Genomic DNA, 25,660 nt, shown 5'->3' on the forward strand with positions numbered 1-25,660 from the left:
TCAGCCGCAAGCCCATGGAGCCCCAGAAACACGTTTATTGTCCACATCGGCTGTATTGCTGTGTAGGATCTGTGTGCCCAGCCTGGCACGAGACCCAGGACATGGGGACGGCACCCCGAGGCCAGGAGCAGGCGGTGTGCAGAGCAGGCCAGGGTTGGCCCTCCCCCCAGCATAGGCTCTCAGGAGGTCACCCAGGGTGGTTCGGTCCCCAGACCCAAAGGACGGCGACGCTTTAAAAGTAAACAAACGGCTCATCCGCAAATAAATAATAAACCAATAAATAACCAATAAATAAACGGCACACACAGAGATGAACACCGAGACACTGACAGACGGCGCGGGGGGCCGGGAGAGGGGGCGTAAGGCACGTGGGAGGCCTCCGTGCGGGGCGCCGGGGCTCAGAGGCTGGTGGAGGACACAGACAGCGTGGGTGAGGACGGGGGCGGGAAGTTGAGCAGCTCCAGCACGGCCACGCCCACACTGCTGCGCCGGGTGAACATGCAGGACGCGGCCACCCACTTGTTGGCCCGGGGGTTGTACTTCTCGATGGAGTTGAGGCTGGAGCTGCCGTCGTTGCCCCCTACGGCGTACAGCCAGCCGTCCATGGCCACCAGGTCGTGCGTGCTCCTGGGGGTGGCGGGGGTTAGCCCCGGGGCAGCGCAGGGTGAGCCCTGACCACCGACCCTGGCCCGCAGACCCACCTGCGGATGCTCATGGGCGCCACGCTCTCCCAGGCTGCGGCCTTGGGGCTGTACCTCTCTACCGAGTTGAGGCAGCTGGTGCCGTCGTTGCCCCCCGCCACGTACAGGGCTCCCTCCAGCACAGCCACGCCCGCCGAGCTGCGCCTGCTCAGCATGGAGGCCACGGGGGTCCAGGCGTTCACCTGGGGCGGGCACAGCACCTGCTGGAGGCAGACTCTCCCTGGGCAGCCTGCCCCTCCCTGGCGTCTCTGTGAGACAGGGGAGGGAACCGCTGGGGGACATGGGCGGGGCAGCTGTATCGGGGGTGCGCTATGCACCTGGGGCTCATACTTCTCCACGGTGGCCAGGTGTGACGAGCTGTCGTAACCGCCCACGGCATACAGGTTCCCATCTGCAGGAAGCCAATGGACCTTGGTGCTCCTGCTGGGTGTGGGAGCCTGGGGGGCAGGGGGTAGGCACAGCACACAGGGACCCTGTCACCCACCAAGAGTGGCCACACGCACGTAGCGCCTCCGGGTGCTCATGGCAGCAATGGACGTCCACGTTCCGGTCAGGGGGTCGTAGCGCTCGGCACTGTGGGCGCCAGAGCACCGCTGACCCTCGGCAGAGCCGGCGGGCCCACCTGGGACCTGCTCTCCCTCTGCACGGCTCCCAGCTTTCCACCTGAGCTAACAGATGGAAACCACCGGGGGGCACAGCCACTAGATCTGGCCGGGTGTGCACCTGTGCTCAGCCCCTAGGTGGTGGAAAAGGCCTCGGGAAAGTGTCCAGGCCCAAGAGGCCTCGGGAATCCCTCCTTGTTCCCCTGGGCAGAGGCAGCCTCACCTTGGCAGCCTGAAAGCCAAGGGCCCCCACCCCCACCCCAGCTACTACCTGTTGAGGCAGGAGGCCCCGTCATAGCCACCTGCTGCATACAGGAGCCCGTGCAGGGTGGCCACGCCCAGGCAGCTCCGCCTCGTGCCCATGGACACTTCGGGTTGCCACGTGTTGGTCACGGGGTCGTACGACTCCACAGTGGCCAGGTCTGAGGTCCCGTCATAGCTGGGGAGGGGCCGGGTACCGGTCAAGGCCAGGCGGGCAGGTGCAGAGCCCTGACCCGAGGCTGGCCCTGTGCTCACCCGCCCACGGCGTACAGCCGGTTCCCAACGGCAGCCACTCCCACCCGGGCCCGGCGCGTGGACATGGAGGCTACCACGTGCCAGCGGTCAGTGCGAGTGTCGTAGGCCTCACAGTCCCCGTGGATGGCAAACAGGCTTCCGCCTCCTGGGGAAGGGGTGGTGATGCGGCTCCAGTGCAGCGAAGAGCGCGGGGGGAGGCGGGGTGCGGTGCATGCTTGGGGCCCCTGGGTGGACATGGGCAGGGGCGGCGTACCCACAGCAAAGAGCACAGGCCCAGCGCCCTCACAGCGCCGGGGCCGTGTCCGGCTGGTGCCCAGGACACCCCTCTGCTCGGGCAGCAGGTGGAACTTGAGGGCCTCGATGATCAGGTCCTTGCAGTCGGGGTGGTGCCTCACCAGGCTCTCAGCGTCCACGTGGCCCAGCAGGAAGTCTCGGCTCAGCAGGGGCAGCCGCACACACTTCATCAGCTGGGGAGCGGGGTGGGGGTGGGGGCACCAGGGTCAGACAGGACCCTGGGCAGAGCTGGCTGCAGGGCTGACACCCGCCCCGCCACGGACTCTCGGGACAGGAGCAGGGCGCTCCCCACCTAGGGCCCGGACACGCGGCTGGGCCACCGTGGGAGCCTCACCCGGGGCACGTGCTGCCGCCTCGCGTCCACGTCGTGCTTCACCCAGCTCAGCACAGCGCGGTACACGTCCTCCTCCGAGGGCACGTTCAGGCTGTCGCTGGAGACCAGCTCCAGCACCTGGGGGCGCCCAGACCTCAGGCTGCCAAGCGTTTCCTCGGCCCAGGGAGGCCTGGAGGGGCGGGGGTTCAGGGGCAGGAGCGGCCCCGCACGGAGGCCCCGGCAGACACTGGACGCAGGACCGGGCCCCGCACCTGTTTCAGGGGCAGCAGCATGAACTCCTCCGTCTTGGCCACGTCGGCGAAGTGCTGCAGCACGTAGCTGTGGGCCGCGCGCAGCAGCTCGCCGCAGGCGTGCGCATCCGCGAAGCCCCGGATGCCCAGGCAGTTGGAGGGGTCCAGCTGGCTCAGCAGGAACTTGCAGCAGGCGTCCCGCACGCCGTTGAGCTGCAGAAGGCTGGCGGCCGGCAGCAGCGTCTGCGGGGCAAGGAGAGGAGCTGGGGAGGCCCGGGGCGGCGGCGGCCGCGGGGGTCGCGGCCCGACGCCCTCACCTGCACGTTGCCCTCGCCCACCACGATCTCGGCCGTGTAGGCGAACTGCACCAGCTGGTCCAGCGCCTGCGGGTCGATGTCGTGCAGCGTCACGTGCGTCTGGCGGCTCTCGCTCATCTCGTCTGTGGGGATGGCGGGTCAAGGGCGCGCGGGAGCCCCGCACGTTCCCCGCAGGAGCCCGCACACCCCCCGAAGCCCTGCGGGTCCCGCACAGCCCTGGGAGCCCGCGCCGCCCCTGCGGTACTTGCTCGTGAACATGGCGTGGAAGTAGGGGCTGCACGAGGCCAGCACCACCTTGTGCGCGCGGATCTCTGTGGCCGCCACGCGCAGCACCACGTCGCACAGCAGCCCGCGCTGCCGCATGCGGCTCATGGCGACGAAGGCGTCGTGGTAGTGGCGCTTGGAGTTGTGCGCGACGCTGTGGCCCTCCATGGGGGCGGCGGGCCGGGGCTGCCGGGGCCGCGCGCGCTCCGCCTCAGGGCTGCGGGCGGGCAGGGCCGGGTCAGCGCCGCGCGCGGGGGGCCCCCGGCGCCCCGGCTCAAGGTCGCCGCGAGTCCCTGCAGCCCGCCACCCTCGCTCCCGCGGCCGCGACCCCTACTCACGCCGGCGGCGGGGGCGGCGGGGGCGGCGGCGCCTCGGGCGCGGGCCCTGGGCTGCCGTGCTCCGGACTCTGCGTCCTGCCGGCCGGGCGCTCGCTGCGCGGCTGCATGGATTCGGCCGCCGGACCGCGGAGGACGCGCGCTGAGAGGCACCGCCGGCCGGAGGGCTGCCGGCCCCGCGTCGCCCGCCGCCGCCGCCGCCGCCTGAGCGCCCGCAGCCGCTGTTTCTCGGCGCCGCCCGCCCCGCCGCGGCGTTCCCGGCGGCGTCAGGGACCCGGGGAAGGGACGCGGGATCGCCGCCTCCTCCTGGAAGCGCCCCGGGCTGCAGCCCCGCTTGGGCGCCCCTGCGGGGGAGCCGAGGGTCCCCGCTTGCCTGCCTGCCCGCGAGCCCACCCGCTCCGCAGGCTCGGGGGCGCGCCCGAGCGGGGTTCTGTCTGGGCCGCTTCCCAGCCTCTCTGCTTCCGCGTCACGGCCCCGGCGCAGCCCGCACCGACAGGGAGGCGGGGGGGACGCCCGCGCGCAGCCCCGCGCTCTGCGCTTGCGTGGGCGGGGCGCCCAGAGAGTCGCCGCGGGGGCTTGGCCGTCGGGGACCCCGAGGGCGCAAGGCGCTTTGCGCCGGTGCCCCGCGCTGCGCTCGTCCACGCCCGTCCCTCGTTTGCTATTGATGTGTTTGCGCTCTTTGCATGGGGATCTCCGCCGTCGTCCTTCGCAGGGCGCCGCGCCCCACGGAGGAGGACAAGCAACCGCGAGCGGCCGTCGGAGTCCGGCCCCAGGCGCGCGGCACGAACGCGCCCTCCCGCTCGAGGGCCGCCGGTGTCGTGGACCGAGAACCACAGAGCCGCCCCTAGGGGCGGGGAGAGGGCGGGGCCGGGGCGGGGCCGTCCGGAGGACGTGCGTCCGGCGCACGGCCTTCTGGGGCCGGAAGTCGGGCGCACGCGGCGGGCCGGTGTCATGGCCGCATCGCGGAGTCGTAAGAGGTGAGGGGATTCGCCTCCCGCGCAAGGGAGCGCAGCTTCCTCCCCTTGGCGGTGCTGGCACGGTAGGGATGGGGCGAGCCCGGCTGGGGGCGAGCTGTGACCGCAGCGTCGCCCGCAGGCGGTTGGCAGAGCTGACGGTGGACGAGTTCCTGGCTTCCGGCTTCGATGCGGAGTCGGAGTCCGAGTCCGAGTCGGAGCCCGAGGCTGCGCTGGAAGCCGAGATGCGGGAGGCGCGCGGAGCTGCCCGGAGCCTGGGTGCACCCGGCGGTAACACCGTCAGGTGAGGGCGTGCGCGCAGAGCCCCCTTCGCCCCGGCCCGCTCCGCCCCGAGGCCGCTGCCCCGCGCCGGGTCCCGACCCTCGGTCCGCTCCGCCCCGCGCCGGGTCCCGACCCTCGGTCCGCTCCGCCCCGTCCGGGGTCCCGACCCTCGGTCCGCTCCGCCCCGTCCGGGGTCCCGACCCTCGGTCCGCTCCGCCCCGCGCCGGGTCCCGATCCTCGGTCCGCTCCGCCCCGTGCCGGGTCCCGACCCTCGGTCCGCTCCGCCCCGCGCCGGGTCCCGACCCTCGGTCCGCTCCGCCCCGTGCCGGGTCCCGACCCTCGGTCCGCTCCGCCCCGCGCCGGGTCCCGATCCTCGGTCCGCTCCGCCCCGTCCGGGGTCCCGACCCTCGGTCCGCTCCGCCCCGTCCGGGGTCCCGACCCTCGGTCCGCTCCGCCCCGTCCGGGGTCCCGACCCTCGGTCCGCTCCGCCCCGCGCCGGGTCCCGACCCTCGGTCCGCTCCGCCCCGTCCGGGGTCCCGACTCCCGGCCAGCTCCGCCCCGAGGCCGCTGCCCCGCGCCGGGTCCCGACCCTCGGTCCGCTCCGCCCCGCGCCGGGTCCCGACTCCCGGCCCGCTCCGCTCCGAGGACGCTGCTCCGTCCTGGGGTCCCGATCCCCGTTCGCTCCGCCCCAGGGCTGCTGCCCCGTCTCGGGGTCCCGACCCCTGCCCGCTCCGCCCCGCCCGGGGTCCCGACCCCCCGGCCTCCCTCCACGGCAGGCCTTTTCTGCGACGGGCAGGGGTCTGCGTCTCAGGCAGGTGGTGGCGGCTGGCCGGTGGGAGGGAGAAGCGGCAGCCACGAGAGGGAAGACAGCGGGCGGTGGAGGCAGCGTCGGGCGTCCTGCTCCTGCTGCTTTTCTCTGCTTGCTTGCTTTCTGCCGCTTATCTGAGCGCTGGGGCAAGAAAGGGAGGGAGGGAGAGATTTTCCATCTGCTGGTTCACTCCCCAAATGGCTGCAGCAGGCTTGTCTGGGCCGATCCTGATCCAGGAGGCCGGAGCTCCATCTGGGTCTCCCATGCGGTGCCGGGGTCCAAGCACTTGGGCCGTCAGCAGGGAGCAGGCGTGGGACGCTGACGTCCCCAGTGCCGGCCCCCCCCCCCGCGCGTCGCCCCCCAACCCCGCGTGGCTGTGGGAGGAGAAGCTGGAGGTGGGATGAGGGCAGATGGTGGGGATGGCAGAGTGGAGGCGAGCCGCTGTGGGAGGAGCCTGGACCTGGGGCCAGGCCCCTATCCCGGAGCTCATGGGAGGTGGGACGCTGAGAACGGGGTGCAGGGGGTGTGGTGGGCTGAACCCTGCGAGGGAGGAGTTGCTCCCGTCCGAGGCCAGCACAGCCTGCCTGGGGCGGCATTTGGTGTTTGTGCGTTGGGCTTGGGGTGACCGTGTTGAAGCAGTGCCCGGGACCCTGAGTCTGCGCCCTGAAAACTGACTTCCTGGGGCACTGTCTGCGTGCTTGCTCCAGGGGCAGGTGTAGGCTCCGGGGAGGCTGGCGGTGTGGGGGACGAGGAGCCCCACCCTGCCCCTGCTGGGGGGTCTCCCCTGGACCCACTGACCGCCACCCTCTCAGGAGGGGGAGAGGCCGGGCCTCCGAGCACAAGGAGCAGCTGTCTCGCCTGGAGAGCAGAGACCCCGAGTTCTACAAGTTTCTACAGGAAAACGACCGGAGCCTGCTGGACTTCAGCGACTCGGACAGCGAGGACGAGGTGGAGCCGTCCCACTCCCTGCCCGACAGGCTGGAGGTGAGGCCCAGGCAGACCCAGGCTGGGGTGGGGGCGCCTGTGTCTCTGCCCTGCCCCAGCCTGGCCCTCTGACTGCAGGAAGCGAGTGGCGAGGAGGACGGGGCAGAAGAGGAAGAAAACAAGGGTGGGCCCTCCAGGGGCCTGCAGGGGGAGGAGGGCTCTGTTCCTGTGACCCTCGCCCTGGTTGAGAGATGGAAGCAGGCAGCAAAGGTGAGGAGCGGCACTGGGTGGGGGCAGCGGGGGTCCCTGAGCAGCCTGCCTGGCCTCGCTTGAGGCCCCAAGCCCACCAGTCAGTCCCATTCAGTGCCGTCCTCTCGTGGCTACGACCCGCCCCCCACGCCCGGTGGGTCCAGGGGCTCTGCCTTTGCCCTCACTGTGTGTCGGGGCCCCCGTGCCCCGGGGTCAGTTCCCTGGGTGGCCTCAGATGGCTTCTGTTGCTGTAACTGAGCGTCTCAGGCAGGAAGAAGGCTGCTGGCTCTCGGCTCTGGACGCGGGGACAGAGTCGGTGCCAGTGCCGGTGCCGGTGCCGGTGGGGGGCGTGGCCTGGGCGGCGGGAGCGTGCTAAACCAGACCTCTACAAAGCCGCCCGTGACCGCTGCTAACCCGTTAGCCCCTCTAGACCCCATTCACCCGCACCTTTGAGGGCTCTGCTTGTGGACACGAGCTCTGGGGCACTCCAGCCACACCGGCCTGCTGGCGCTTCATGAGGAGCTGGCTGTGGGTGGGGAGCTGCTCAGGGCAGGGCCTGCAGGCCGGCTGCCCATCGTCCTCCATGTCCTCCCCCAGCAAAACCTCACTCCGAAGCTGTTCCGCCAAGTGGTGCAGGCGTTCCGGGCAGCAGTGGCCACCACTCAAGGCGACCAGGAAGCTGTCGAGGGCAGCAGGTTCCGGGTCACAGACAGCGCTGGTGAGCCGGGCAGGGCCCCCGGGCCGGGCGCTGTCACCCCCGTCCTGGCGGTGACGTCTGGGTCCCTCTTGTTGCAGTGTTCAACGCCCTGGTCACCTTCTGCATCCGAGACCTTTGTGGCTGTTTGCAGAAGCTGCTGTTCGGGAGGGCACCCAGGGACAGAAGCAGGTGAGCGGAAAGGGGCGCGTGGTGGGGGCGGGGCGTTGGCATGAGGGACCCCCAGAAGAGGCACTCGGGTCGGCTGGGGTGGCCCTACCCTCTCCTTTCCCTGCGTTTCCCAAAGAGGGTGGTGTGTGCTCAACTCTGTCGCGTGTTCCCAGGTCACAGCGCAAGTCTTCCATGCTGCGTGTTGCTCGTGCCGGCCTGTCCCAGGAGGCCGGCACGGGTGCAAGGGGCCTTGGTGCCAGCGCAGGAGTGGCAGTGGAAGGTGGAGAGGGTAGCAGCGTGGCCATGGCCCTGGGAGAGTAGGGTGTGGTGGGCTGGGGGTGCACGGCCACACAGCAGCAGGGGCTTCGCAGGGGAGGATGAGAGTTCTCCGGGGGCTCTGGGGTGCAGCAGCAGCAGCCTGGAGCTGGGAGCACCTGGTAGTGGTTGGACCCTACTGGCCGTCAGCAGGGTGTGAACTTGTGCAGGGCACACAGAGGGACAAGGAGCTGAGTGGGCAGCGGTCACTGTGAGGGGGTGGCTGGGATGTAGAGCTCGGTGCAGCCTCTGGAGGGGCCTCTGCCCTTGTGCCCGTGTTTCCGTGGATTTCATGTAGCACAGTGCATGGGTATTGTCAGTGCCCCAAGAAACTCAGGGGTCATCTGCTTGCTTCCCTAGGCCGAGGACAGCGGCTCACAGCTGCGGGTGGCACCCTCGAGGGCCCCTGCAGAGCTGGGGTGCCTGACCTGGTGGGGGTGGGGCAAAGGGACCGCAGAAGAGGCTGTATCGGAAAGAGGCCCCCAGGGCAGGGGTCCCACAGGGCTCGAGAGTGCGCAGTGTGGTTGGTCTCCATTCCCTGGCCACACTTCAGAGGCCCTGTCTGCCCGCGTGTCGTGGGTGTGGGCCGAGGTGTGGGCTCGCCAAGGCCGCCGCGGGCTGAGGCCCGGGGCCTTGTGCTGACGGGGGTGTTCCCTGCAGGACTCTGCAGCCGTCCAGCAGCCCGCTGTGGGGTAAGCTCCGCGTGGATGTGAAGGCCTACTTGAGCTCCGTCGTGCAGGTGCACAGCGTCCCTGGCTTTTCCTGGGTCCCGGGCCTGGGCGTGTGTGGGCCTCACTGTCCCCTTCTGCCTCCCCAGCTGGCCACCTGCCTGGCGGAAGCGACGGTGACAGCGGCGGTGCTGCAGCACGTCAGCGGCCTGGTGCCCTACTTCCTGACCTTCCCCAAGCAGTGCCGCATGCTGCTCAAGGTGGGCCTGCCTGTCCCCGTCCCACAGGGCCCCATGGCCCCGCAGAGCCCTGACGACCCTCCCCCTGCCCGCCCACGGTCCATGTGGGGTCGTGTGTCTTGGTTTCTCTCTGACCAACCTGAGGCCCAGCCTCTCTGAGGCTCTGGGAAGGGTGGGGGAAGGGCTGTCTGCCAGCAGGGGCCCAGCTCTGGTGCTGGCTCGGGGGCCACCTGACACCTCCTGCCCCCAGAGGATGGTGGTGCTGTGGAGCACGGGTGAGGAGTCCCTGCGTGTGCTGGCCTTCCTGGTCCTGCTGAGGGTGTGCCGCCACAAGAAGGACCCGTTCCTGAGCCCGGTGCTCAAGGTAAGGCGGGCCAGGGTCGGGGGGGGGGGGTCTGCTCGAGGGCTGCGGCTGCTGCCTTTGCAGTCCATGCCCCTTGCTGGGTCCCACTGTGGCTCGGGGCAGGACAGGCCCCTGGGTCACGGCTGCTTACTGAGAAGTTGGGGGCAGGGACGGACGGGAGGAGCCCCTGGGCCTGCTCGGGCACCGCCCAGCTGTCTGCTGTGCAGCTCTCGGTGGGTGAGGGTGTCGGGCACTGAGGGGGATCGCAGGGGGCCCGAGCCAGGGCTCCTCCAGTGCATGAGACCCGCGGGGCCCCCGCACAGCCCAGCCTGTGCAGGGCCTCCTCTCCTTGCCCGCTTCCCCGAGACCACTCCTCACGGTGCACGCCAGGCTACCTGACCGAGGCTGGAGGGCACACGTGTGTTGGGCTCTCGCCAGGCAGTGGTCCCTACCTGGGCCCAGGTGTGGGCTGGCGTCTGACCAGGGTCTCCCCGCAGCACATGTACCTCACGTATGTGAGGAACTGCAGGTTCACGTCTCCCGGCAGCCTGCCGCTCATCACCTTCATGCAGCGCACGCTGACCGAGCTGCTGGCCCTGGACCCTGGCCTGGCCTACCAGCTGGCCTTCCTCTACATCCGCCAGCTTGCCATCCACCTACGCAACGCCATGACCACACGCAGGAAGGTACAGGCCAGGAGTCTGCCCACCGGGGCCTTGGTGGGGGCTGGCCTTTGTTCATGGGGCCGTGGGTGGGGCTGCTGCTGCCGGGACCCCTGTGCGAGGTAGAGACGCCCTGCGGGGCTGCTGCCGTGGCAGTGTGGGGCTGCCCTGCTGAGGGGTGTCGTTGTCCCAAGCAGGACACGTACCAGTCTGTGTACAACTGGCAGTACGTGCACTGCCTCTACCTGTGGTGCCGTGTGCTCAGCTCCAGCGGCCCTGGCGAAGCCCTCCGGCCTTTGGTCTACCCCCTCTCCCAGGTCATCATCGGCTGTATCAAGTGAGTCTTTTGGGCCAGTGGGGCTGTCCCAAGGGCAGAGAGGAGGACGGGCCGGGGTCCCCACCCTCCTACAGGTGGCTTAGCCATGGGGCCAGCACGCTGGTGCTAGGCCGAGTGAGCTTTGTGGGGTTTGTGGGCCAGAGCATATCGTTGGGGGGGCCTGGGAGGCTGGAGCAGCAGCCTGTGTGTCCCTCTGGCCAGGAGGGGGCGTCTCTGTCCTCCTGAGCCCTGGCTTCTCAGGGCTGGGAAGGGAGGCAGGAGGGAGTGGCCCCTGTGTAGGAGTGGCAGAGCGGGGAGGCGTGTCCTTAGCGCTGGGGCTTGAATCAGGCTCTGCTGTGTTTGGGGGACTCGTGCTGCCCTCCCCCTCTTTTTATTTCTTTTTTTTTCTTTTTTTTTTTTTTTTGATAGAGTGGACAGTGAGAGAGAGACAGAGAGAAAGGTCTTCCTTTGCCGTTGGTTCACCCTCCAATGGCCGCCACGGCCGGCGCGCTGCGTCCAGTGCACCGCGCTGATCCGAAGGCAGGAGCCAGGTGCTTCTCCTGGTCTCCCATCTCCCTCTTTTTGTTTCAAGATTGTATTTACTCACTTGAGAGGCAGAGTTACAAAGAGAGGGAGAGACAGAGAAACGTCTTCAATACGCTGGTTCACTCCTGCAACGGTCGGAGCTGTGCCAATCCAAAGCCAGGAGCCAGGAGCTCATCCAGGTCTCCCACATGGGTGCAGGGGCCCAAGGACCTGGGCCATTTTCTGCTGCTTTCCCAGGCCATAGCAGAGAGCTGGTTGGGAAGTGGAGCAGCCAGGACACGAACCAGCACCCATATGGGATACCGGCACTGCAGGCGGAAGCTTCGTGTGCCACGGTGCCAGCCCCTGGGGCTGTGTCTTAGTTTTGACAGGAGCACTGGAGGCCCCCTCTGGGCCAGGAGTCAGGCTGTGTGGGGCCTCTGCTTATTGTTCCTTTCTGTCCCCCAGGCTGGTGCCCACTGCCCGCTTCTACCCCCTGCGCATGCACTGCATACGCGCCCTGACGCTGCTGTCGGAGCACACGGGCACCTTTGTCCCAGTGCTGCCCTTCATCCTCGAGGTGAGTGCCCGGGGCCGTGTGTGCACACCTGCCACTCAGGGAAAGGGGCGTGGTGTGCAGTCAGGCCAGACAACCTCCGCCTCCCCCAAGGCCCCCGAGTGGCAGGAGTTGTGCAGAGACCCCGTCTGCCGCCCTGGCTGCACGGCCTGCACCCTCCGTCTCGGCCCTGCTCTGGAAGCCCTCGTCCTGAAGTGTGCTTGGCTCCCCGCAGCACTCAGGGCACAGCCTGCTCCTCTGTGTCTGCCTGCAGGGAGGTCTGGGGAGCCAGCCTCCACTCAGCCTGGGCACCCCTGCGGATCAGTCGCTGCCTGGGTGTGAATCCGTGGCTTAGCTATTGGCAGCTGCCCTCCTGCGTGGGCCCCTCCCCCACCAGCCTGCCCTCCCAGGTTCGCCTGCCCAGGACCTGCGTGACGGCTTCCTGGGGCTGGGAAGGGTCAGGCTGGGCTGCTGACCTGCGCTCAGAAAGGCCACGCCTGGTGCTCAGCTGTGGTTTCTGGGGAGGATGTAGAGGGGAAGCTGCCAGGGCCTCCTCAGAGACCCTGCTGTGTTCTCTGTTGCCGCAGCCCCGGCTGCGGCCACGAACCCCACGACCAGGCCTCTGTCATCGCTGGAAAGGGAGGCTGCAGTGGCAGTGGGAACCCGGGCAGATGCTGGACGGCCATGGGGCTGTGCCAGGCTGCCTGTCCCTGACCTCCAGATGGGTCTGAGGCCCGGGTGCAGGTCCCGGGGTTCGCATGAGCTCCACACAGGCCTGAGGGAGGGTGCGGATCTGGGGCCCAGGTGTGAGTCTCAGGCAGGGTGCAGGTCTGAGGTCTGGGTGCGGGCCTGAGGACCAGCATGTGGCTGGGGTTGCCGACACAGCTCCCTCTTGGGGCAGGTTTTCCAGCAGGTTGACTTCAACCGAAGGCCAGGCCGCATGAGCTCCAGGCCTATCAACTTCTCCGTGATCCTGAAGCTGTCGAACGTCAACCTGCAGGAGAAGGCATACCGGGTGAGGCTGTCTCTGTGGGTGTCCAGGGTGGGGCCCTAGGGGTTCATCACTCCCAGCTGCCTGAGGCTGGTGGTAGCTTCTGGGAAGCTGTGGGCCACTTCCTGTGGCTCCTGCCTGTCAGCCCGAGATGGGAATATCCTGAGAAGCCACGTCCCCCTCCTCTCTTGCGCTGTAGGATGGCCTGGTGGAGCAGCTGTGTGACCTCACCCTGGAGCACCTGCACAGCCACGCCCACAGCATTGCCTTCCCCGAGCTGGTGCTGCCGGCTGTCTTGCAGGTGCGTGCTGCTACCTGGTGGCCCTGCCTCTGCCCAGACCCCTGGCGCCCCACTTCATAGCTGACCATCTAGTGTGTAACAGCTCAGCTGCTCACACGCTCAGGGGCCAAAGCAGGAGGTGACCTTGGCCCAGCCTCACAGGGCCAGCAGCACGGCCTGGCCAGCTTGGGGCTCCCACGCTGATGTTGCCGGGCAGCTGGGCACTCCACCCTGAGGCCACAGGGGAGGGGAGTGACCCCTCCTGGAGGAACCATGGGTTGGCTGTGGCCACTAAGGGGCTCTGGGGCTTGGTGAGTTGCCGAGGGTCCTAGGAACGTGCTGGCTCCTCCCTGGGTACTGGGATGGAGTGAGCCAGCCCCAGCCCCCATGACCCTGGCTTGGGCTGCCCACTCTTCTGACTCTATGACTCTGCTAGTAGTTTTTTTGTTTTGTTTTAAGGTATATTTGAAAGCCAGAGTTAGATGTGGGGAGGAGGGGGAGAATGGGGAGAGAGAGAGAGACAGACAGACATCTTAACATCTGCTGGTTCGCTTCCAAAATGGCTGCAAAGGCCAGGACAAGCCAAAGCCAGCAGCCTGAACTCCGTCCAAGTCTCCCATGTGGGTACAGGGGCCGAGCACTCTCCCAGGGGCATGAGCAGGGAGCTGGATTGGAAGTGGAGCAGCAGACTCAGCTGGCACTCATGTGGATGCAGATGTCGGTGGCTTAACCCATTGCACACGATGCCCACCTGCCCCTTGTACTCCTGGTGCGAGAGAGAAGCCGGGCAGGCTCGGGAAGCCCAGCCAGCCCCCCTGGGGATTGAGTCAGCCTCACTTTAGGCAGAATTGGGGCCCTCCTTTCTGACGGCCCCACGTTCTCGTCTTGAGGAGGTGGGGTGTGGACCTCGCAGCTGTGGGGGGTGGAGTCGGCTCAGCAAGTCAGAGCTCATGCCTGAGCTGCACCTGGCTCAGCTCACCTGTTCTCAGGTAGGCTCATGGAGCCGTGCACACGCACGGTGTGTCCTGGCCTGTGTTGCCCAGTAGTCAGGACAGCTGTGCTTTGGGACCCAAGGCTCCGTCGGTCAGCAGACATTTTTGATGAAGAGGCAAACAGGAAATATTTTAGGCTTTGCAGGTTGTGTGTTTCCTGTTGATGTTTCTGTCTGTGAAAGGCAGGTTACACACAAGCAAGGTCTAGCCACTTGTTCTCCAGGGGCAGGTGTAGAAGTGCCATGAGCTAAAGTTTTGTTTTTTTTTTTTTGGACAGAGTGGACAGTGAGAGAGAGAGAGAGGTTTTCCTTTTTCCGTTGGTTCACCCTCTAATGGCCGCTATGGCCAGCGTGCTGCGGCCAGTGCACCGCGCTGATCTGAAGCCAGGAGCCAGGTGCTTCTGGTCTCCCATGCGGGTGCAGGATCCAAGGACTTGGGCCATCCTCCACTGCACTCCTGGGCCACAGCAGAGAGCTGGACTTGAAGAGCAACTGGGACAGAATCCGGCGCCCTGACCGGGACTAGAACCTGGGATGCTGGCACCGCAGGTGGAGGATTAGCCTAGTGAACTGCGGCCCTAGCCATGAGCTAAAGTTTTGTTCAGGGTGCTTGGTAACGGCAGTATTTGGCCTAGAGTGAGGCTCGGTTTCGCCTGGGCTGCCCTTGCTGCCCCTCCTCCCACACACACTTGGGTGGACAACAGTATGGTTTTCCATGGGTCCTGGGCCAATCTTTTTTCCTTAAATATGCATTTTATTTATCTGAAAGGCAGGATGACACAGAAAAGACACACAGGTCTTCCACCTGCTGGTCCGCTCCCCAAGTGGCTGCAGTGGCCAGGCATAGGCCAGGGTTAGGGTTAGGCCTGGCATAGGCCAGGTGTAGGGTTAGGGTTAGGCCAGGCATAGACCAGGCGTAGGGTTAGGGGTAGGCCAGGCAGAGCCGGGGGCGGGGGGGCAGGAACTGCATTGATTCTCCATGTGCTGGTGGGGGCCCAAGCACTTGGGCCATGAGTCGCTGCTTTCCCAGGCATGTCAGCTGGGAGCTGGATCGTTAGTGCCAGCATTGCGAGTGGCAGCTGAATCCCCCGGGCCAGTCTTGGTGCAGGACAGCCCTGTGTCTGGACGTGGCTGAGCCTCTCCCCTCCTGCAGCTGAAGTCCTTCCTCCGGGAATGCAAGGTGGCCAACTACTGCCGGCAGGCACGCCAGCTGCTGGAGAAGCTGCAGGAGAACGCAGAGCATGTGTGCAGCCGCCGCCAGGCCGTCTCCTTCGGCGTGTCCAGCCCCCACGCGGTGGTCAGCTGGGAGCCAGCCTTGGGGGCCCTGGGAGGTGGTGCTGCCTGAAGTGTGGCTGGGGCTTGGGGGTTTGCCTGACCCTATACTCGCCCTCCTGTAGGATGCCTGGGAGAAGCAGATGCGGGAAGAGGGGACCCCACTGGCCAAGTACTACAGCCACTGGCGCAAGCTGAGGGACCGTGAGATACAGCTGGAGATCAGCGGCAAGGAGCGGGTACGCAGGGCTGGACTCGGATCTGGCCAGCTGCTCGTGACCATGAGGTTGGGAAAGGGCAGGGGTGGCTGGGGAGAGATTGGGGTCCCTGGAGGCTCCAGTGCCTGGGCTGGTGGGGTGCTAGGAATCATACACAACTGCCCAGAGCCTCAGACCAGGGGCCACTCCCTCTCAGACCTGGTGGACTGGGGCTTCCGGTGAGTGGACTGGCTGGACGGACGCTGTCACCCTGTGGCCACAAGAGGGCAGGGAGGGCTTTGTCTTTCACCCTGGACCAACTGCAGGTGGGCTGGGGACAGCCTTGTGCTGAGAGGAACACACCCGTGTCCACTGCAGCTAGGCAGGGTGCTGGTGAGGGGGGTGTGTGGGGGTAAGGCCTGAGAGAGGAGGGGGTGAAGAGCAAGGCCAGGGACTTGAGCAAGGCCTGGCAGCTGCTGTCCACCCTTGGGCCAGGACTGAGACTTGGGGCTGGGCCTGGTCCCCCAAGCCTCCGCGCCCACCGCCCCCAGCCTGTGGCTCTGGTTTTGGTGTCCAGCTGGAGGACCTGAACTTCCCAGAGGTCAAACGGCGGAAGGTGGGAGACAGGAAGCACGAGGACAGGATGGAATTTAAAGACCTCTTTGACCTGGACAGTGAAGACGACGCCCAGGACCCAGAGAGAGGTGGGGCCCACGGTGTGCGCAGCTGTGCGGCCAGCAAGTCTGTGTCCAGTAAACCAGTCGGTCCCCTTTGCATGCCTTTGCCTCCCCAGCCACTGACAGCACGGGGGTGGGGGTGGGGGTCCAGCCCAGCCGTGAGCCCAGCCCACACTCCTGCTTCAGCTGCCCCCACTTTGCTGGTGTTCCTGGGAGCAGATTCACACGTGGACTCTTGTCCTTGGCCTGCAGAGACATTGGTGTCCCTGAGAGCCCCGCAGGGTGAGGGTGAGGACAAGGACAAGGACGAGAGTGAGGATGGAGACGAGGACGAGGACGAGGGCAGCGGCAGCTCGGAGGGTGAGTGGTCCTTGGGGAGGAGGGGCTGTGGCTGCCTGAGCACAAAGCTGTCAGGGACTCAGGGCCAGGCTGGGGAGGGCAGCTCTCAGCCAGGCCCACGCCCCTCCCTGGGGATGCCAGGCCAGCTGCTGTGTGCTCACTGGCTCTGGCAGCAGCCCTGATAAATTAATTAGTGCTGTGATTAATTAGTGATGAGTAACCTCCAAGACTGGCTTCTTCCTGATAAAGCAGAATTTATGTGGCCTGGGTCTCTCCTTGCAGATGGAGGCCCAGATGTAGCGGCGGGGCTGGCCCCAGGGGAGCTGTGGCTGCTGGCCCAGGGGCCTGAAGACCACCTAGAGGAGCTGCAGCTCTCTGAGGACGACTGAGGGCCCAGTGCCCCGAGGCCCTGGCACATCTCTGCGCAGGGTGCACAGGGCTTTATTTTCATAGCACAACAGACCAAGCAGGCCAAGCGCTGTACAGACCCGGTGGGGACTTGGGGGAAGGGACCAGCACCGAGCAGTCTGCCGGCTGCCCCTCAGCCTCGTGGAGGAAGCTGACCCTGAGGTCGGGAATCTCCGGGGACAGTGCCAGCTCCAGAGGGAGGCGTCACCTGCTCCGGTCGACCTCTGTCTTTGGTTCATCTGCAGACCCAGCCAGGCCTCAGCGCCAGGCTCTGCAGGCACCACAGAAAGTGTTCGGCAACGTGCTCCTTTCTTCTCAAAGATTCTGTGTGTTTTCGTCCAAAACCAGGAGAAATAGGTGGGGGAAGGGGTTGGCGCTGGGGAGTTTGAGGGGCCCCACCTCCCCCTGCTCAGCACAGAGGCTGGGAGGGGTCTGGGGCTCCAGGGAGCAAAGCCCCAGAGCCGTTCTCCTGCCTGGGTGAGTCTCGGCTGGCGCAGGGCTGGGTGCCCCCGTAAGGGGAGGTGGCTGCTGGGGACAGAGGCTGCTCTCCTGTGGCAAGTTCCGGCTCGGGGCCCCGCAGGGTTGGCGGCTGCAGCGGCAGGGCCATGGGGAAGCTGGCCATGTAGAAGACTCTGCCCAGGCGCCTGGCCACCTGCAGAGACAGGGGCCTGGATGGGGCGCCTGCCAGGAAGGAGTCTGCAGGGCTGCCCCACGTGGCCCAGCTGTGCTCACCTGGGCCCGGATTTTGAGGGCAGGCCCCAGCTTCAGCCCCATGGTGGTCAGCAGATGCTCCTCGGTCAGCAGTGGCAAGGTCTCCCCGTCTATGCCTTGTTCTTTGAAGACCTGGGAGTGGGGAGCAGGCTCAGAACCTGCTACTCTGCTCAGCCTGGCAGAACCAAGAAGGGCCACGCCCCTGCAGCACGCTTGGGGGTGGGGACAGGCCAGGTGCTCCATGCGTGGTGAGGGGAGGGGGCTTACCTCAAACCTTCCACTCCAGGGACTAGCGTCTGGCACTGCCCCACCCCCTCCCCCGGGGCTCCCCCTCACCCTGGCGTACTCTCCGCAGCCAGACAGGCCCCCCACGAAGCTGCACACGTCGTCCACCGTCCACTTGCTGACGTCCTCGGGGGCTGTGGCCTCACCATCAGCGAAGAGCCCCCCCACAGCGCCTGGGTCAGGAGTGTGTGGTGTTACTGGAGGTCCTGCTGACTCCCACACCCAGCCTCAGCCAGTCTGCCGGGCTGTTTACACACAGACTGCTGCTTAGACCACTTCTCCCGGGGCCACCCCACTGAGAGAGAGAAGGTGCCCACCTGTGTGGAAGTAGGGGAAGCCCAAGGGTAATGGAGGGGGCAGCGAGGACCCTGAGAGAAGCCCCTTCTCCGCTCCAATCCTTGCGCCTGGGGCTTGGCCTGGGGTGGAGCCCTGGGTTCCAGCGGCTGCCACCTCCTGGTCCTCTCCATCGGAGTCCTTTGGGGGCTCATCCTCCGACCCATCTTGAGCCCAGAGTCCGGACCCTGTGGTGTCTTTGGACTCACTGGGCCTGGGATCAGCGGAGCCCGAACCTGCCTTCCGGGGTGCTCGGCGAGCCAGGTCCCGGGGCGGGGTTGGGGGCCCGGGGCCCGGGGGCCCTTGGGGCGGCAGGGCCAGCAGCGGCGCCGCGCTGTGCTTCAGCACCAGCAGGGCTCCGCGCCGCTGCAGCTCGTCCGCGCTGTCGGGGGCGCGCAGCGTGGCCTCGGGCGCCAGCAGCTGTGGCCGGTGCGTGCTCTCCAGCTCCTTGTGGCGAAGCAGTTCTGCAGACATCTCCAGTCTGGCCGCGAGAAGAGACAGCGGGCGTCATCCGGGGCAGCCAGGCCGCCACCCACCCGTCTGCCGGCTGCGGCAGTACCTACCGGGCCAGGCTCTGCTTTCGCAGAAGCTCCTGCTGCCGGGCGAGCACCTCGGCCTGGGTGGGGGGCAGAAAGCCGTAGCCTGGTGGGCAGGGTTAGGGTTAGGGTTAGGGTTAGGGTTAGGGCCGTGGGAGCGCGTCCTCGGCGCCACTCGGACCCGCGGGGTCGGGTAAACATAGGGGACCGCGTGCGCTCCTCACCTGGGGTCTGGCACAGAGCCGAGGGCACCCCCAAGAAGGGAGGCCGGATGTGGGGGCCCAGGGCGAGGTGAGGGGCATTCTGGGGCGACAGCAGTGGGGGCGGTTGCGACAGCTCCCTGTGGACGTAGCCGGGTCAGCGGCGCGCGCCCCCGCCCACCGCCGCCGCCTCCGCTAATTGCTGGCCCCGCGGGCAGGCAGAGCGCAGCTCATGGCGGCTCCGGGTCGCTCCCCGCCCCCGCCCCCGCCGGCGGCGCCAATTAATCTCGGCGGCAGCGCGGAGGCGCTGGCCCGGCGGGCGGGAGGCGGCTGCTGCAGTAATTACCGCCGCCGCCCGCCTGCTCCGACCCCCGCGGGCCCGTGCGCGATTAGCCGCGATGGGGGCGGCGGGAGGTAGCGGCTCAGGGGTCTGTGCCGTGAACGGCTCCGCCGTCTGCGAGCCCCGACTTACGTGCAGGTCCCCAGGCTGGGAGCCACTCCCCGCAGCCTCTCTGCGGGTGCCCCGGTCAGCCTCAGCACCTCTTCCCCACCGAGGTCGGGGGTGGGGGGGCGCCCAGTCGCTGCACTGGGAAACCAGAGCCAACCCTGACTCTCCCGCCTAGGACGCTGGTCCTCCCCTCCCCCCCATCCCGTCCCTGCTCAGGACCCCCTGCCAACAGCCGAGGCGGGCTTGGCACAGGCGTCACGGGGCGCCTGCCGGCGCGGAGGTCAGGGGCAGCCCCACCCCAGTACCTCTCGGAGAAAGACAGGGCAGCAGCTGGAGCAGCGCCGTCGCGGTGCTGGGCCAGGCCCTGCTTCCGGCGCTGGCCTGCTGGGGATGACGGCAGGTGGACTTCCAGGCCGCTGGGGCTCCTCAGCGCGGCAGCTGCCACCTCCTGCCGAACCCTCAGGAGATCTTGGGGGGGGGGGGGCAGCAGTGACCCAGAGGCGGGGCCTCCCAGGATTCCCCCATCCCTGGCCCAGGGACCCCAAGGAGAAAAGAGGGGGCGCCGGCTGCGCTGTAGGGCAGAGGAGACATTGGAGGGGCTCGGGAGCATGGGTGACCACAGCGAGGTGGCAGGGAAAGCCCCCGCCCCGCACAGGAGCCAGGCGGTGCCCGATAGCCGGGGTCAGGAGGCGAGCAGAGCAAGGCTGCCCGGACATGAAGGGGGCTCTGAGGCCGAGCACTGGGCCTGCAGCGTGGGGGTTCCGCCTACAGGCGGGCGCGGTGCGGGCCTGGGGCGCGGGCAACCCTCCCTGGGGACCCCCGAGCCCACACAAACAGGCGCGGTCACCACGCGGCCCAGCACGACCCGCCGAGGCCCCCGCCCCCCGCGCCCCCCCCCCCCCCCCCCCGGCAGTCCCCGCCTGCCGAGGCTCCGCCGCCGCCGCCTCTGTTTATAAATTAATTACCCGGAGAGCGGAGGTGGGTCCTGCCCTGGGCCGGCTGCCAGCCCTCGGAGCCCGGCCGGCGCGGCTGCCCGCGCCGATCCCAGCGGGGCCCCCGCCCGGCGGCCGCGGTTATTTACCGTCGGCTCCGCGGCGGGGGCGGCGGCGCGGACGGAGATTGACAGCCTGCTCGGCTCGCAGCTCCCCGGCGGCCGCGCCCCCTCCCCCGCACGGGCCAGCGAGCCGGCCCCAGGCAGGGCAGGCAAAGCAATTAAAAAGGAAGATTTTTAAATTATTAACATTTGGTGAATTATTCAGGCTCTTGGTGCCTGAGCTGCCCTGGGGGACGGCGCCTTGTGAAAGGAGAGGAACTCCTGCCCCCTCCCCACCGCCAGCCGGCGCTGGGGCCCTGGACACTGTGCGTCCAGGGGGTTGCCACAGCACAGAGGGGCCAGGCAGCCCCCCTCCAGCTGGGGCTTCTCTGGGAACTCTTGGGGCCGCAGCGGCCAGACCACCGCAGCCCAGTGCTGCCTCTCTGGGCTTCCCGGTGTGGATCCTGCCCAGTCTCACTCTGGGGGCCACAGTCCACGGCCACACTGTGCTCTGACCCTGCACCTCCTGGACTCTGGACTCCCCAGGAATAAAGCAGACCCCTAGGTGGTCCGGCCTCCCACCCCATCATCCACACAGCCGGCCCCTGCCCAGCACCCATGGGTGTTGGGGGCTGTGGGGATCCCTCCTGGGCAGGGCACATACCGTGGCTGGGGAGGCCCAGGTGGTACAGCCGCTGAGGGTCCTCGCAGGCGCCAGCCTCACTCAGGGCTGACACGAGCCGGCGGTAGTGGTCCTCGGGGGCCATACTGGGCCCCAGGTCCGGCAGCAGCAGGGCCTCTGTGCAGGGGAGTGAGGTGAGGAGCCCTTCCCTCTCCCAGTGACCTGTGCCCCGCCTCCGGGTCAGGCTCCCACCTGGAGGGGACTCGCTTCGGGCCTTCTTCTCCGCGGAGCAGTCACTGCTGGCGTACGGGGAGCGGCCCAGCCTCTTGCCCAACAGGTCACCTGTGATGGGCAGAGTGGCCCCACCGTGGCTTGGGCTGGGCGGGACCTGGCTCAGCCTGAGGGGTGCCCACCTTTACTCAGGGTGCCACAGCATGATGGCCCTGCCCTGGGCCCTGGGGTGCGCTTGCAGAACTGAGGGGAGTCACGGGAATCCCAGGCAGCAGCTCAGGGCCCCACAGGTGCCCTGCTGTCCCCAGCCAGCCCATCCAGGCTCTTGGGCAAATCAGCAAGCCCTGCTCAGGGCCTGCTGGAGAGGCAAGGAAGAAAGTCCTGCTCACACCCCAACTGCTCACACCCGACTGCTCACACCCTGACTGCCTGCACCCTGACTGCTCACACCCGACTGCTCACACCCCGACTGCTCACACCCGACTGCCTGCACCCTGACTGCTCACACCCCACTGCCTGCACCCTGACTGCTCACACCCGACTGCCTGCACCCCGACTGCTCACACCCCGACTGCCTGCACCCCGACTGCCTGCACCCCAACTGCTCACACCCCGACTGCCTGCACCCCGACTACCTGCACCCCAACTGCTCACACCCCGACTGCCTGCACCCCGACTGCCTGCACCCCGACTGCTCACACCTGACTGCTCACACCCGACTGCCTGCACCCCGACTGCCTGCACCCCAACTGCCTGCACCCCGACTGCTCACACCTGACTGCTCACACCCGACTGCCTGCACCCCGACTGCCTGCACCCCAACTGCTCACACCCGACTGCCTGCACCCCGACTGCCTGCACCCCAACTGCTCACACCCAACTGCCTGCACCCCGACTGCCTGCACCCCAACTGCTCACACCCGACTGCCTGCACCCTGACTGCTCACACCCGACTGCTCGTACCCCGACTGCTCACACCCCGACTGCCTGCACCCCGACTGCCTGCACCCTGACTGCTCACATCCGACTGCCTGTACCCTGACTGCTCACACCCGACTGCTCGCACCCCGACTGCTCGTACCCTGACTGCTCACACCCCGACTGCCTGCACCCCGACTGCCTGCACCCTGACTGCTCACACCCGACTGCTCACACCCCGACTGCTCACACCCCGACTGCTCACACCCTGACTGCTCACACCCGACTGCTCGTACCCCGACTGCTCGTACCCCGACTGCTCACACCCGACTGCTCACACCCCGACTGCCTGCACCCCGACTGCCTGCACCCCGACTGCTCACACCCGACTGCCTGCACCCTGACTGCTCACACCTGACTGCTCACACCCCGACTGCCTGCACTCCGACTGCTCACACCCGACTGCTCGTACCCCGACTGCTCACACCCGACTGCTCGCACCCCGACTGCTCGTACCCCGACTGCTCACACCCCGACTGCCTGCACCCCGGCTGCCTGCACCCCGACTGCTCGCACCCCGACTGCCTGCACCCTGAGGCCCCCAGGAGACCGCAGTCCCTCTCTGTTCGGTCCTGCCAGAGCCAGTACTTGGCCTTGGCTGTCACATACCTGCTCACTGCTCAGCCAGACTCCAAACTCCGCAGGGAGCCCGAGCAGCCTCCCAGCCCACACAGCCCCAGCCTGCCTGGCCACGAGGCCCCGCCCCAGGTCTCAGGTCATACATCCAGCATCCCAGACCACAGCCCAGCTTGCTCCTAGCCCCCTGTGCCCAGGGTCTGGGTGTCTGACCTCCAGCACCCCCTACCCTCAGGAGGCCTCCGAGTGGGTGGGGTGAGGGGCAGCCCTGTGTGACCCGAGCCCGCCAGGAGGTCTCGGCAGGTTGGGGCTTCCAAACCTGGGCCCCCTCCGGAAGCCCTGCCGTCAGCTCCAGAACCTAATTCCTTCTTCTTATTCCCTTAATCTGTCATTTTTATCAGGCTGGGGAAGTGCTGCTGCAGTGAGAGCCCGATCAATCTGCACATTACAGCTGACAGAATGGTGCTAATAACTTATTGATCTCAGCCACCTCACTGCCACTGGCCCCCGACCCAGCCTCAGGCCCTGCCCCAGACAGGGACCCCACCCCATCGCCAGCTCAGGGCATATGGAGCCAGCTGAGGCGGGGGTGGCATGAGCTGCACAGGGGCCCTGAGGAAGCCAGTGTCAGCCCCTCGGCCTCAGGTGTCAGAGCCCAGCGGGCAGGAGGGGCCGTGCCCACGCTTGCTGTGGGAACCTGGACACACGCACAACCCGCAGGGTCCAGACAGCTCAGTTTGCCACAATCTGTTTCCCTTTCTCCACAGTGGAAGTTCCCCCTAGGCTTTCTACTGGGGGCCGGGGGCTTCCTCTCTGTTCCTAGAAAGCCCGAGAAAGTCACAGCTTGGAAGAGGTGACACTGGGGGGTGGAGAGGACCCACAGCGAGGCACAGCCCCCCCGGCTGGCTCCACGAGGAGGGCACACTGCTCTGCAGTTACAGCAGCACACGTGCACCCACGGGCAGATGCACTGCTGACCGTGGCGTCAGGACCCTCCCAGCCCCACCTGTCCTGCCCAGGGTCCCGGGCATCAGTGTTGGGGCGGGGCCAGGACTGAAGCCTCAGGCATGGGATTGACATGGGGCATGCGCGTGTGAGCACTGCAGGGTGACATGGGTGTGGATGACGTGTGTCTGCAGCATGGAGCATGCGGCCCCCAGCTGGGAGCAGCTGCACACGTCTGTGCACACACACAGGCACATGCCGTGTACCTGAGTAGGTTTCCCTGTGTGTGGGCGGCAGGGGAGGGCCTGCGGCTCAGAATATCTCAATCATGTGGGGCCCTCCTGGTTCTGCCTGATCGATGGGGCAATTAGATTTTATCTGCTCACCCGCCTCAAGACGCTCCACCCACAGAGGCCTCCCCAGGCACATGGGGCCCCTGGTGGGGGTGCCCAGGCGTCCTGTGGGGGTGCAGGGCCTCCACCCAGCCTTCCTGCCAGCAGCGGCCCAGCCCAGGGTCTCCGAGTCCAGCTCCCCAGCGCCTTTCCTGCCCTGCGTTCAGCTGGAGCTGAGCTGTGCCCCTCCCTCCGAGCTCCTGGGCTAGTGCCCCTGCCCACCCTCAAGGTCCGGGCCGCAGCCCCCTCTCTGGGGACAGGCCCCTTCCCTCCTGGGAGCCTGGAGGAGCAGGACTGGAGCTGGCAAACTCTGGGGTTGGTGCATGGGGGTGAACACACTCCTGCCCACGTGAGCCTTTCTGGGGTGGGGGTGGGGCATTTCTGAGCCCCTGTGAGGCAGCGGCAATTCCAAAGCCACCCCAACAGCAGCTAGGGTAGAGCCTCCTGCCTGCCAGGCTGGCTGGCTGGGATTAACACAATTACCATCACACGGGGCCCCAGGGGACAGCCGGCCTCACACCTCCCGCCTCCTCTGCAGGCCTCTCTGGCAGCCGGCCAGGGCAGCCAGGGCTTCTGAGCACTTACTCGGGCAGGGCAGGCTCCTCACCTGCGGGTCCCAGGCCAATCTCCACACTGCCTCTCTGGAATTCACAGCGGCTCTGGTGCTCGGGCATAACGAGGTGGCGGCTGCGATGCACGCTGGATAGCAGGGCAGGAAGGCTGTCCTGGCTGCAGAGCAAGATGGGAAGCAGAGTCCCTGAGCGCCGCCGGGGCCAGTGTGGACAGACAGCCTGGCCGGGCGAGCAGGCAATGCCACGTGGGTCCTCTGTGATACCACACGAATGCGCAACCATGGAGAAGACCAAAGCAAGGTGGCACCGCGCACACAAACCCCACCACTGCCCCCAGAGGGTGTGTGTAGAGCCGGGTGGCCCGTCTGAACGGAACTCTACAGAGGGAACGGCTGTAGCCCCGTTCCTTGCCAGGCGCCCACCAGGCAGAGGGGAACCTGCACGGGGGTGGGGGTCACCCCCACGGGACAGGCCCAGAGAGGACTGTGTCCCCTGTGTGCTCACAGCGAGTGGAACCTGCAGTCCCCTCAGATGAACAAACAGTGCAGACCAAGGTCCTACAGCCCGCCGCGGGGGCCAGGGTGTGTGGGGCCAGGTGGGAGCCTCAACAGCCAGCCGCAGGGAAGCAATGAATGTGCATTTAACTCTTGTCCCAGATTTTCTTCCACAGACTCTCCAGAGAGAAGAGGGAGGAAGCTGCGGCCACCTGCCTCCCTCTTGGGGTTCTGTGGGCAACCCCGGGCAGCAGAGAAGGGCGCCACAGGGTCAGGGACCCAGAAGCAGCAGGGCCGGTGTCTCACCCATCACACAGACACCCCTCCCTTGCACACGCCCGCCCCTGCCCACCTGTAACGCAGCAGCCTCCTGAGTGACACTAGTGGCCCGGTGGAGCCTCCATCAGTGACCTGGGCACCGACCCTAAACCTCATTAAATAGCCCCCAGCCCCCCTGGCCGGGGCTGGCTGGAGCTGGGCTAATCCAGGGCTGGCCCCTAAGCAGATCAGTTTCGGCACCAAAGACTCCATCCGGGCTGGGCCCCCGCGCCTCGGAGGAAACCCAGATGCACCGTTGCTCCCCACCCCCACCTCCTCGGGAAAGACAGCCCGTGCAGCAGGACGTCAAGTGGGGGTAAGTCCTTTACAGGATTAATTGGCAGGAGTCTCGTCCCTGCGGGGAAGCTGGAGCCAGAAGTGCTGTCCTCAGCAGGTGGAGGGGGCTGAGGGGGCCCAGAAGCAGGCCCATGCCTGCCAGAGACCCCTGCACAAACCACCTCCCACCGTGCCCAGGGTCTGCAGGAGGGGAACTGGCCCCTCTGAGATCCCGGGGGCAGCCCATCCGTCCGTCC

General features: G+C 67.2%; 3 protein-coding genes across 13 annotated transcripts in view; 1 reads left to right on the forward strand and 2 right to left on the reverse strand.

Moving 5' to 3' along the window:
• KLHL17 (kelch like family member 17) lies at positions 1-3,730 on the reverse strand. 8 transcript variants are annotated; one of them, XM_051839501.2, is made up of 12 exons: positions 3,597-3,730; positions 3,243-3,475; positions 2,995-3,116; positions 2,699-2,920; positions 2,448-2,564; positions 2,073-2,286; positions 1,820-1,964; positions 1,575-1,742; positions 1,186-1,274; positions 1,019-1,092; positions 702-883; positions 16-627 (listed from the first exon to the last, which is right to left on the reverse strand). In XM_051839501.2, the coding sequence occupies exons 1-12, from the start codon at positions 3,701-3,703 to the stop codon at positions 399-401; spliced, it is 1,902 nt and encodes a 633-aa protein (XP_051695461.1). In that variant the 5' UTR covers positions 3,704-3,730; the 3' UTR covers positions 16-398. The 8 variants fall into 8 exon arrangements, with proteins under 8 accessions (XP_069935538.1, XP_069935537.1, XP_051695460.2 ...); XM_070079437.1 differs by lacking the exon at positions 1,186-1,274 and having other exon boundaries at positions 1-627; positions 1,032-1,138; XM_070079436.1 differs by lacking the exon at positions 1,186-1,274 and having other exon boundaries at positions 1-627; positions 702-901; positions 1,032-1,138.
• Positions 3,702-16,773, forward strand: NOC2L (NOC2 like nucleolar associated transcriptional repressor). The gene is made up of 19 exons (XM_051839499.2): positions 3,702-4,570; positions 4,689-4,850; positions 6,449-6,620; positions 6,699-6,830; positions 7,407-7,527; positions 7,605-7,695; positions 8,650-8,728; positions 8,807-8,917; positions 9,147-9,260; positions 9,737-9,925; positions 10,099-10,238; positions 11,211-11,322; positions 12,200-12,313; positions 12,489-12,590; positions 14,714-14,857; positions 14,958-15,071; positions 15,607-15,733; positions 15,959-16,066; positions 16,328-16,773. The coding sequence occupies exons 1-19, from the start codon at positions 3,702-3,704 to the stop codon at positions 16,432-16,434; spliced, it is 3,108 nt and encodes a 1,035-aa protein (XP_051695459.2). The 3' UTR covers positions 16,435-16,773.
• SAMD11 (sterile alpha motif domain containing 11) overlaps positions 14,294-25,660 on the reverse strand; it is an 18,147-nt gene continuing 6,780 nt past the window's right edge. The window contains exons 5-14 of one of the 4 annotated variants that reach the window (XM_051839496.2): positions 24,351-24,472; positions 20,874-20,963; positions 20,664-20,798; positions 19,272-19,434; positions 18,543-18,658; positions 18,346-18,424; positions 17,767-18,263; positions 17,501-17,622; positions 17,186-17,296; positions 14,294-17,105 (exon numbers count right to left, since the gene is read on the reverse strand). In XM_051839496.2, coding sequence (XP_051695456.2) covers positions 16,863-17,105; positions 17,186-17,296; positions 17,501-17,622; positions 17,767-18,263; positions 18,346-18,424; positions 18,543-18,658; positions 19,272-19,434; positions 20,664-20,798; positions 20,874-20,963; positions 24,351-24,472 — 1,678 coding nt within the window. In that variant the 3' untranslated portion in view covers positions 14,294-16,862. Of the gene's footprint in view, positions 17,106-17,185; positions 17,297-17,500; positions 17,623-17,766; positions 18,264-18,345; positions 18,425-18,542; positions 18,659-19,271; positions 19,435-20,663; positions 20,964-24,350; positions 24,473-25,660 lie in introns of all 4 variants that reach the window. The other 3 variants (XR_011390931.1, XM_051839497.2, XM_070079435.1) reach the window with 3 other exon arrangements.

Source organism: Oryctolagus cuniculus, chromosome 7 (genome assembly GCF_964237555.1).
Source record: "Oryctolagus cuniculus chromosome 7, mOryCun1.1, whole genome shotgun sequence".
NCBI classification, from domain to species: domain Eukaryota; kingdom Metazoa; phylum Chordata; class Mammalia; order Lagomorpha; family Leporidae; genus Oryctolagus; species Oryctolagus cuniculus.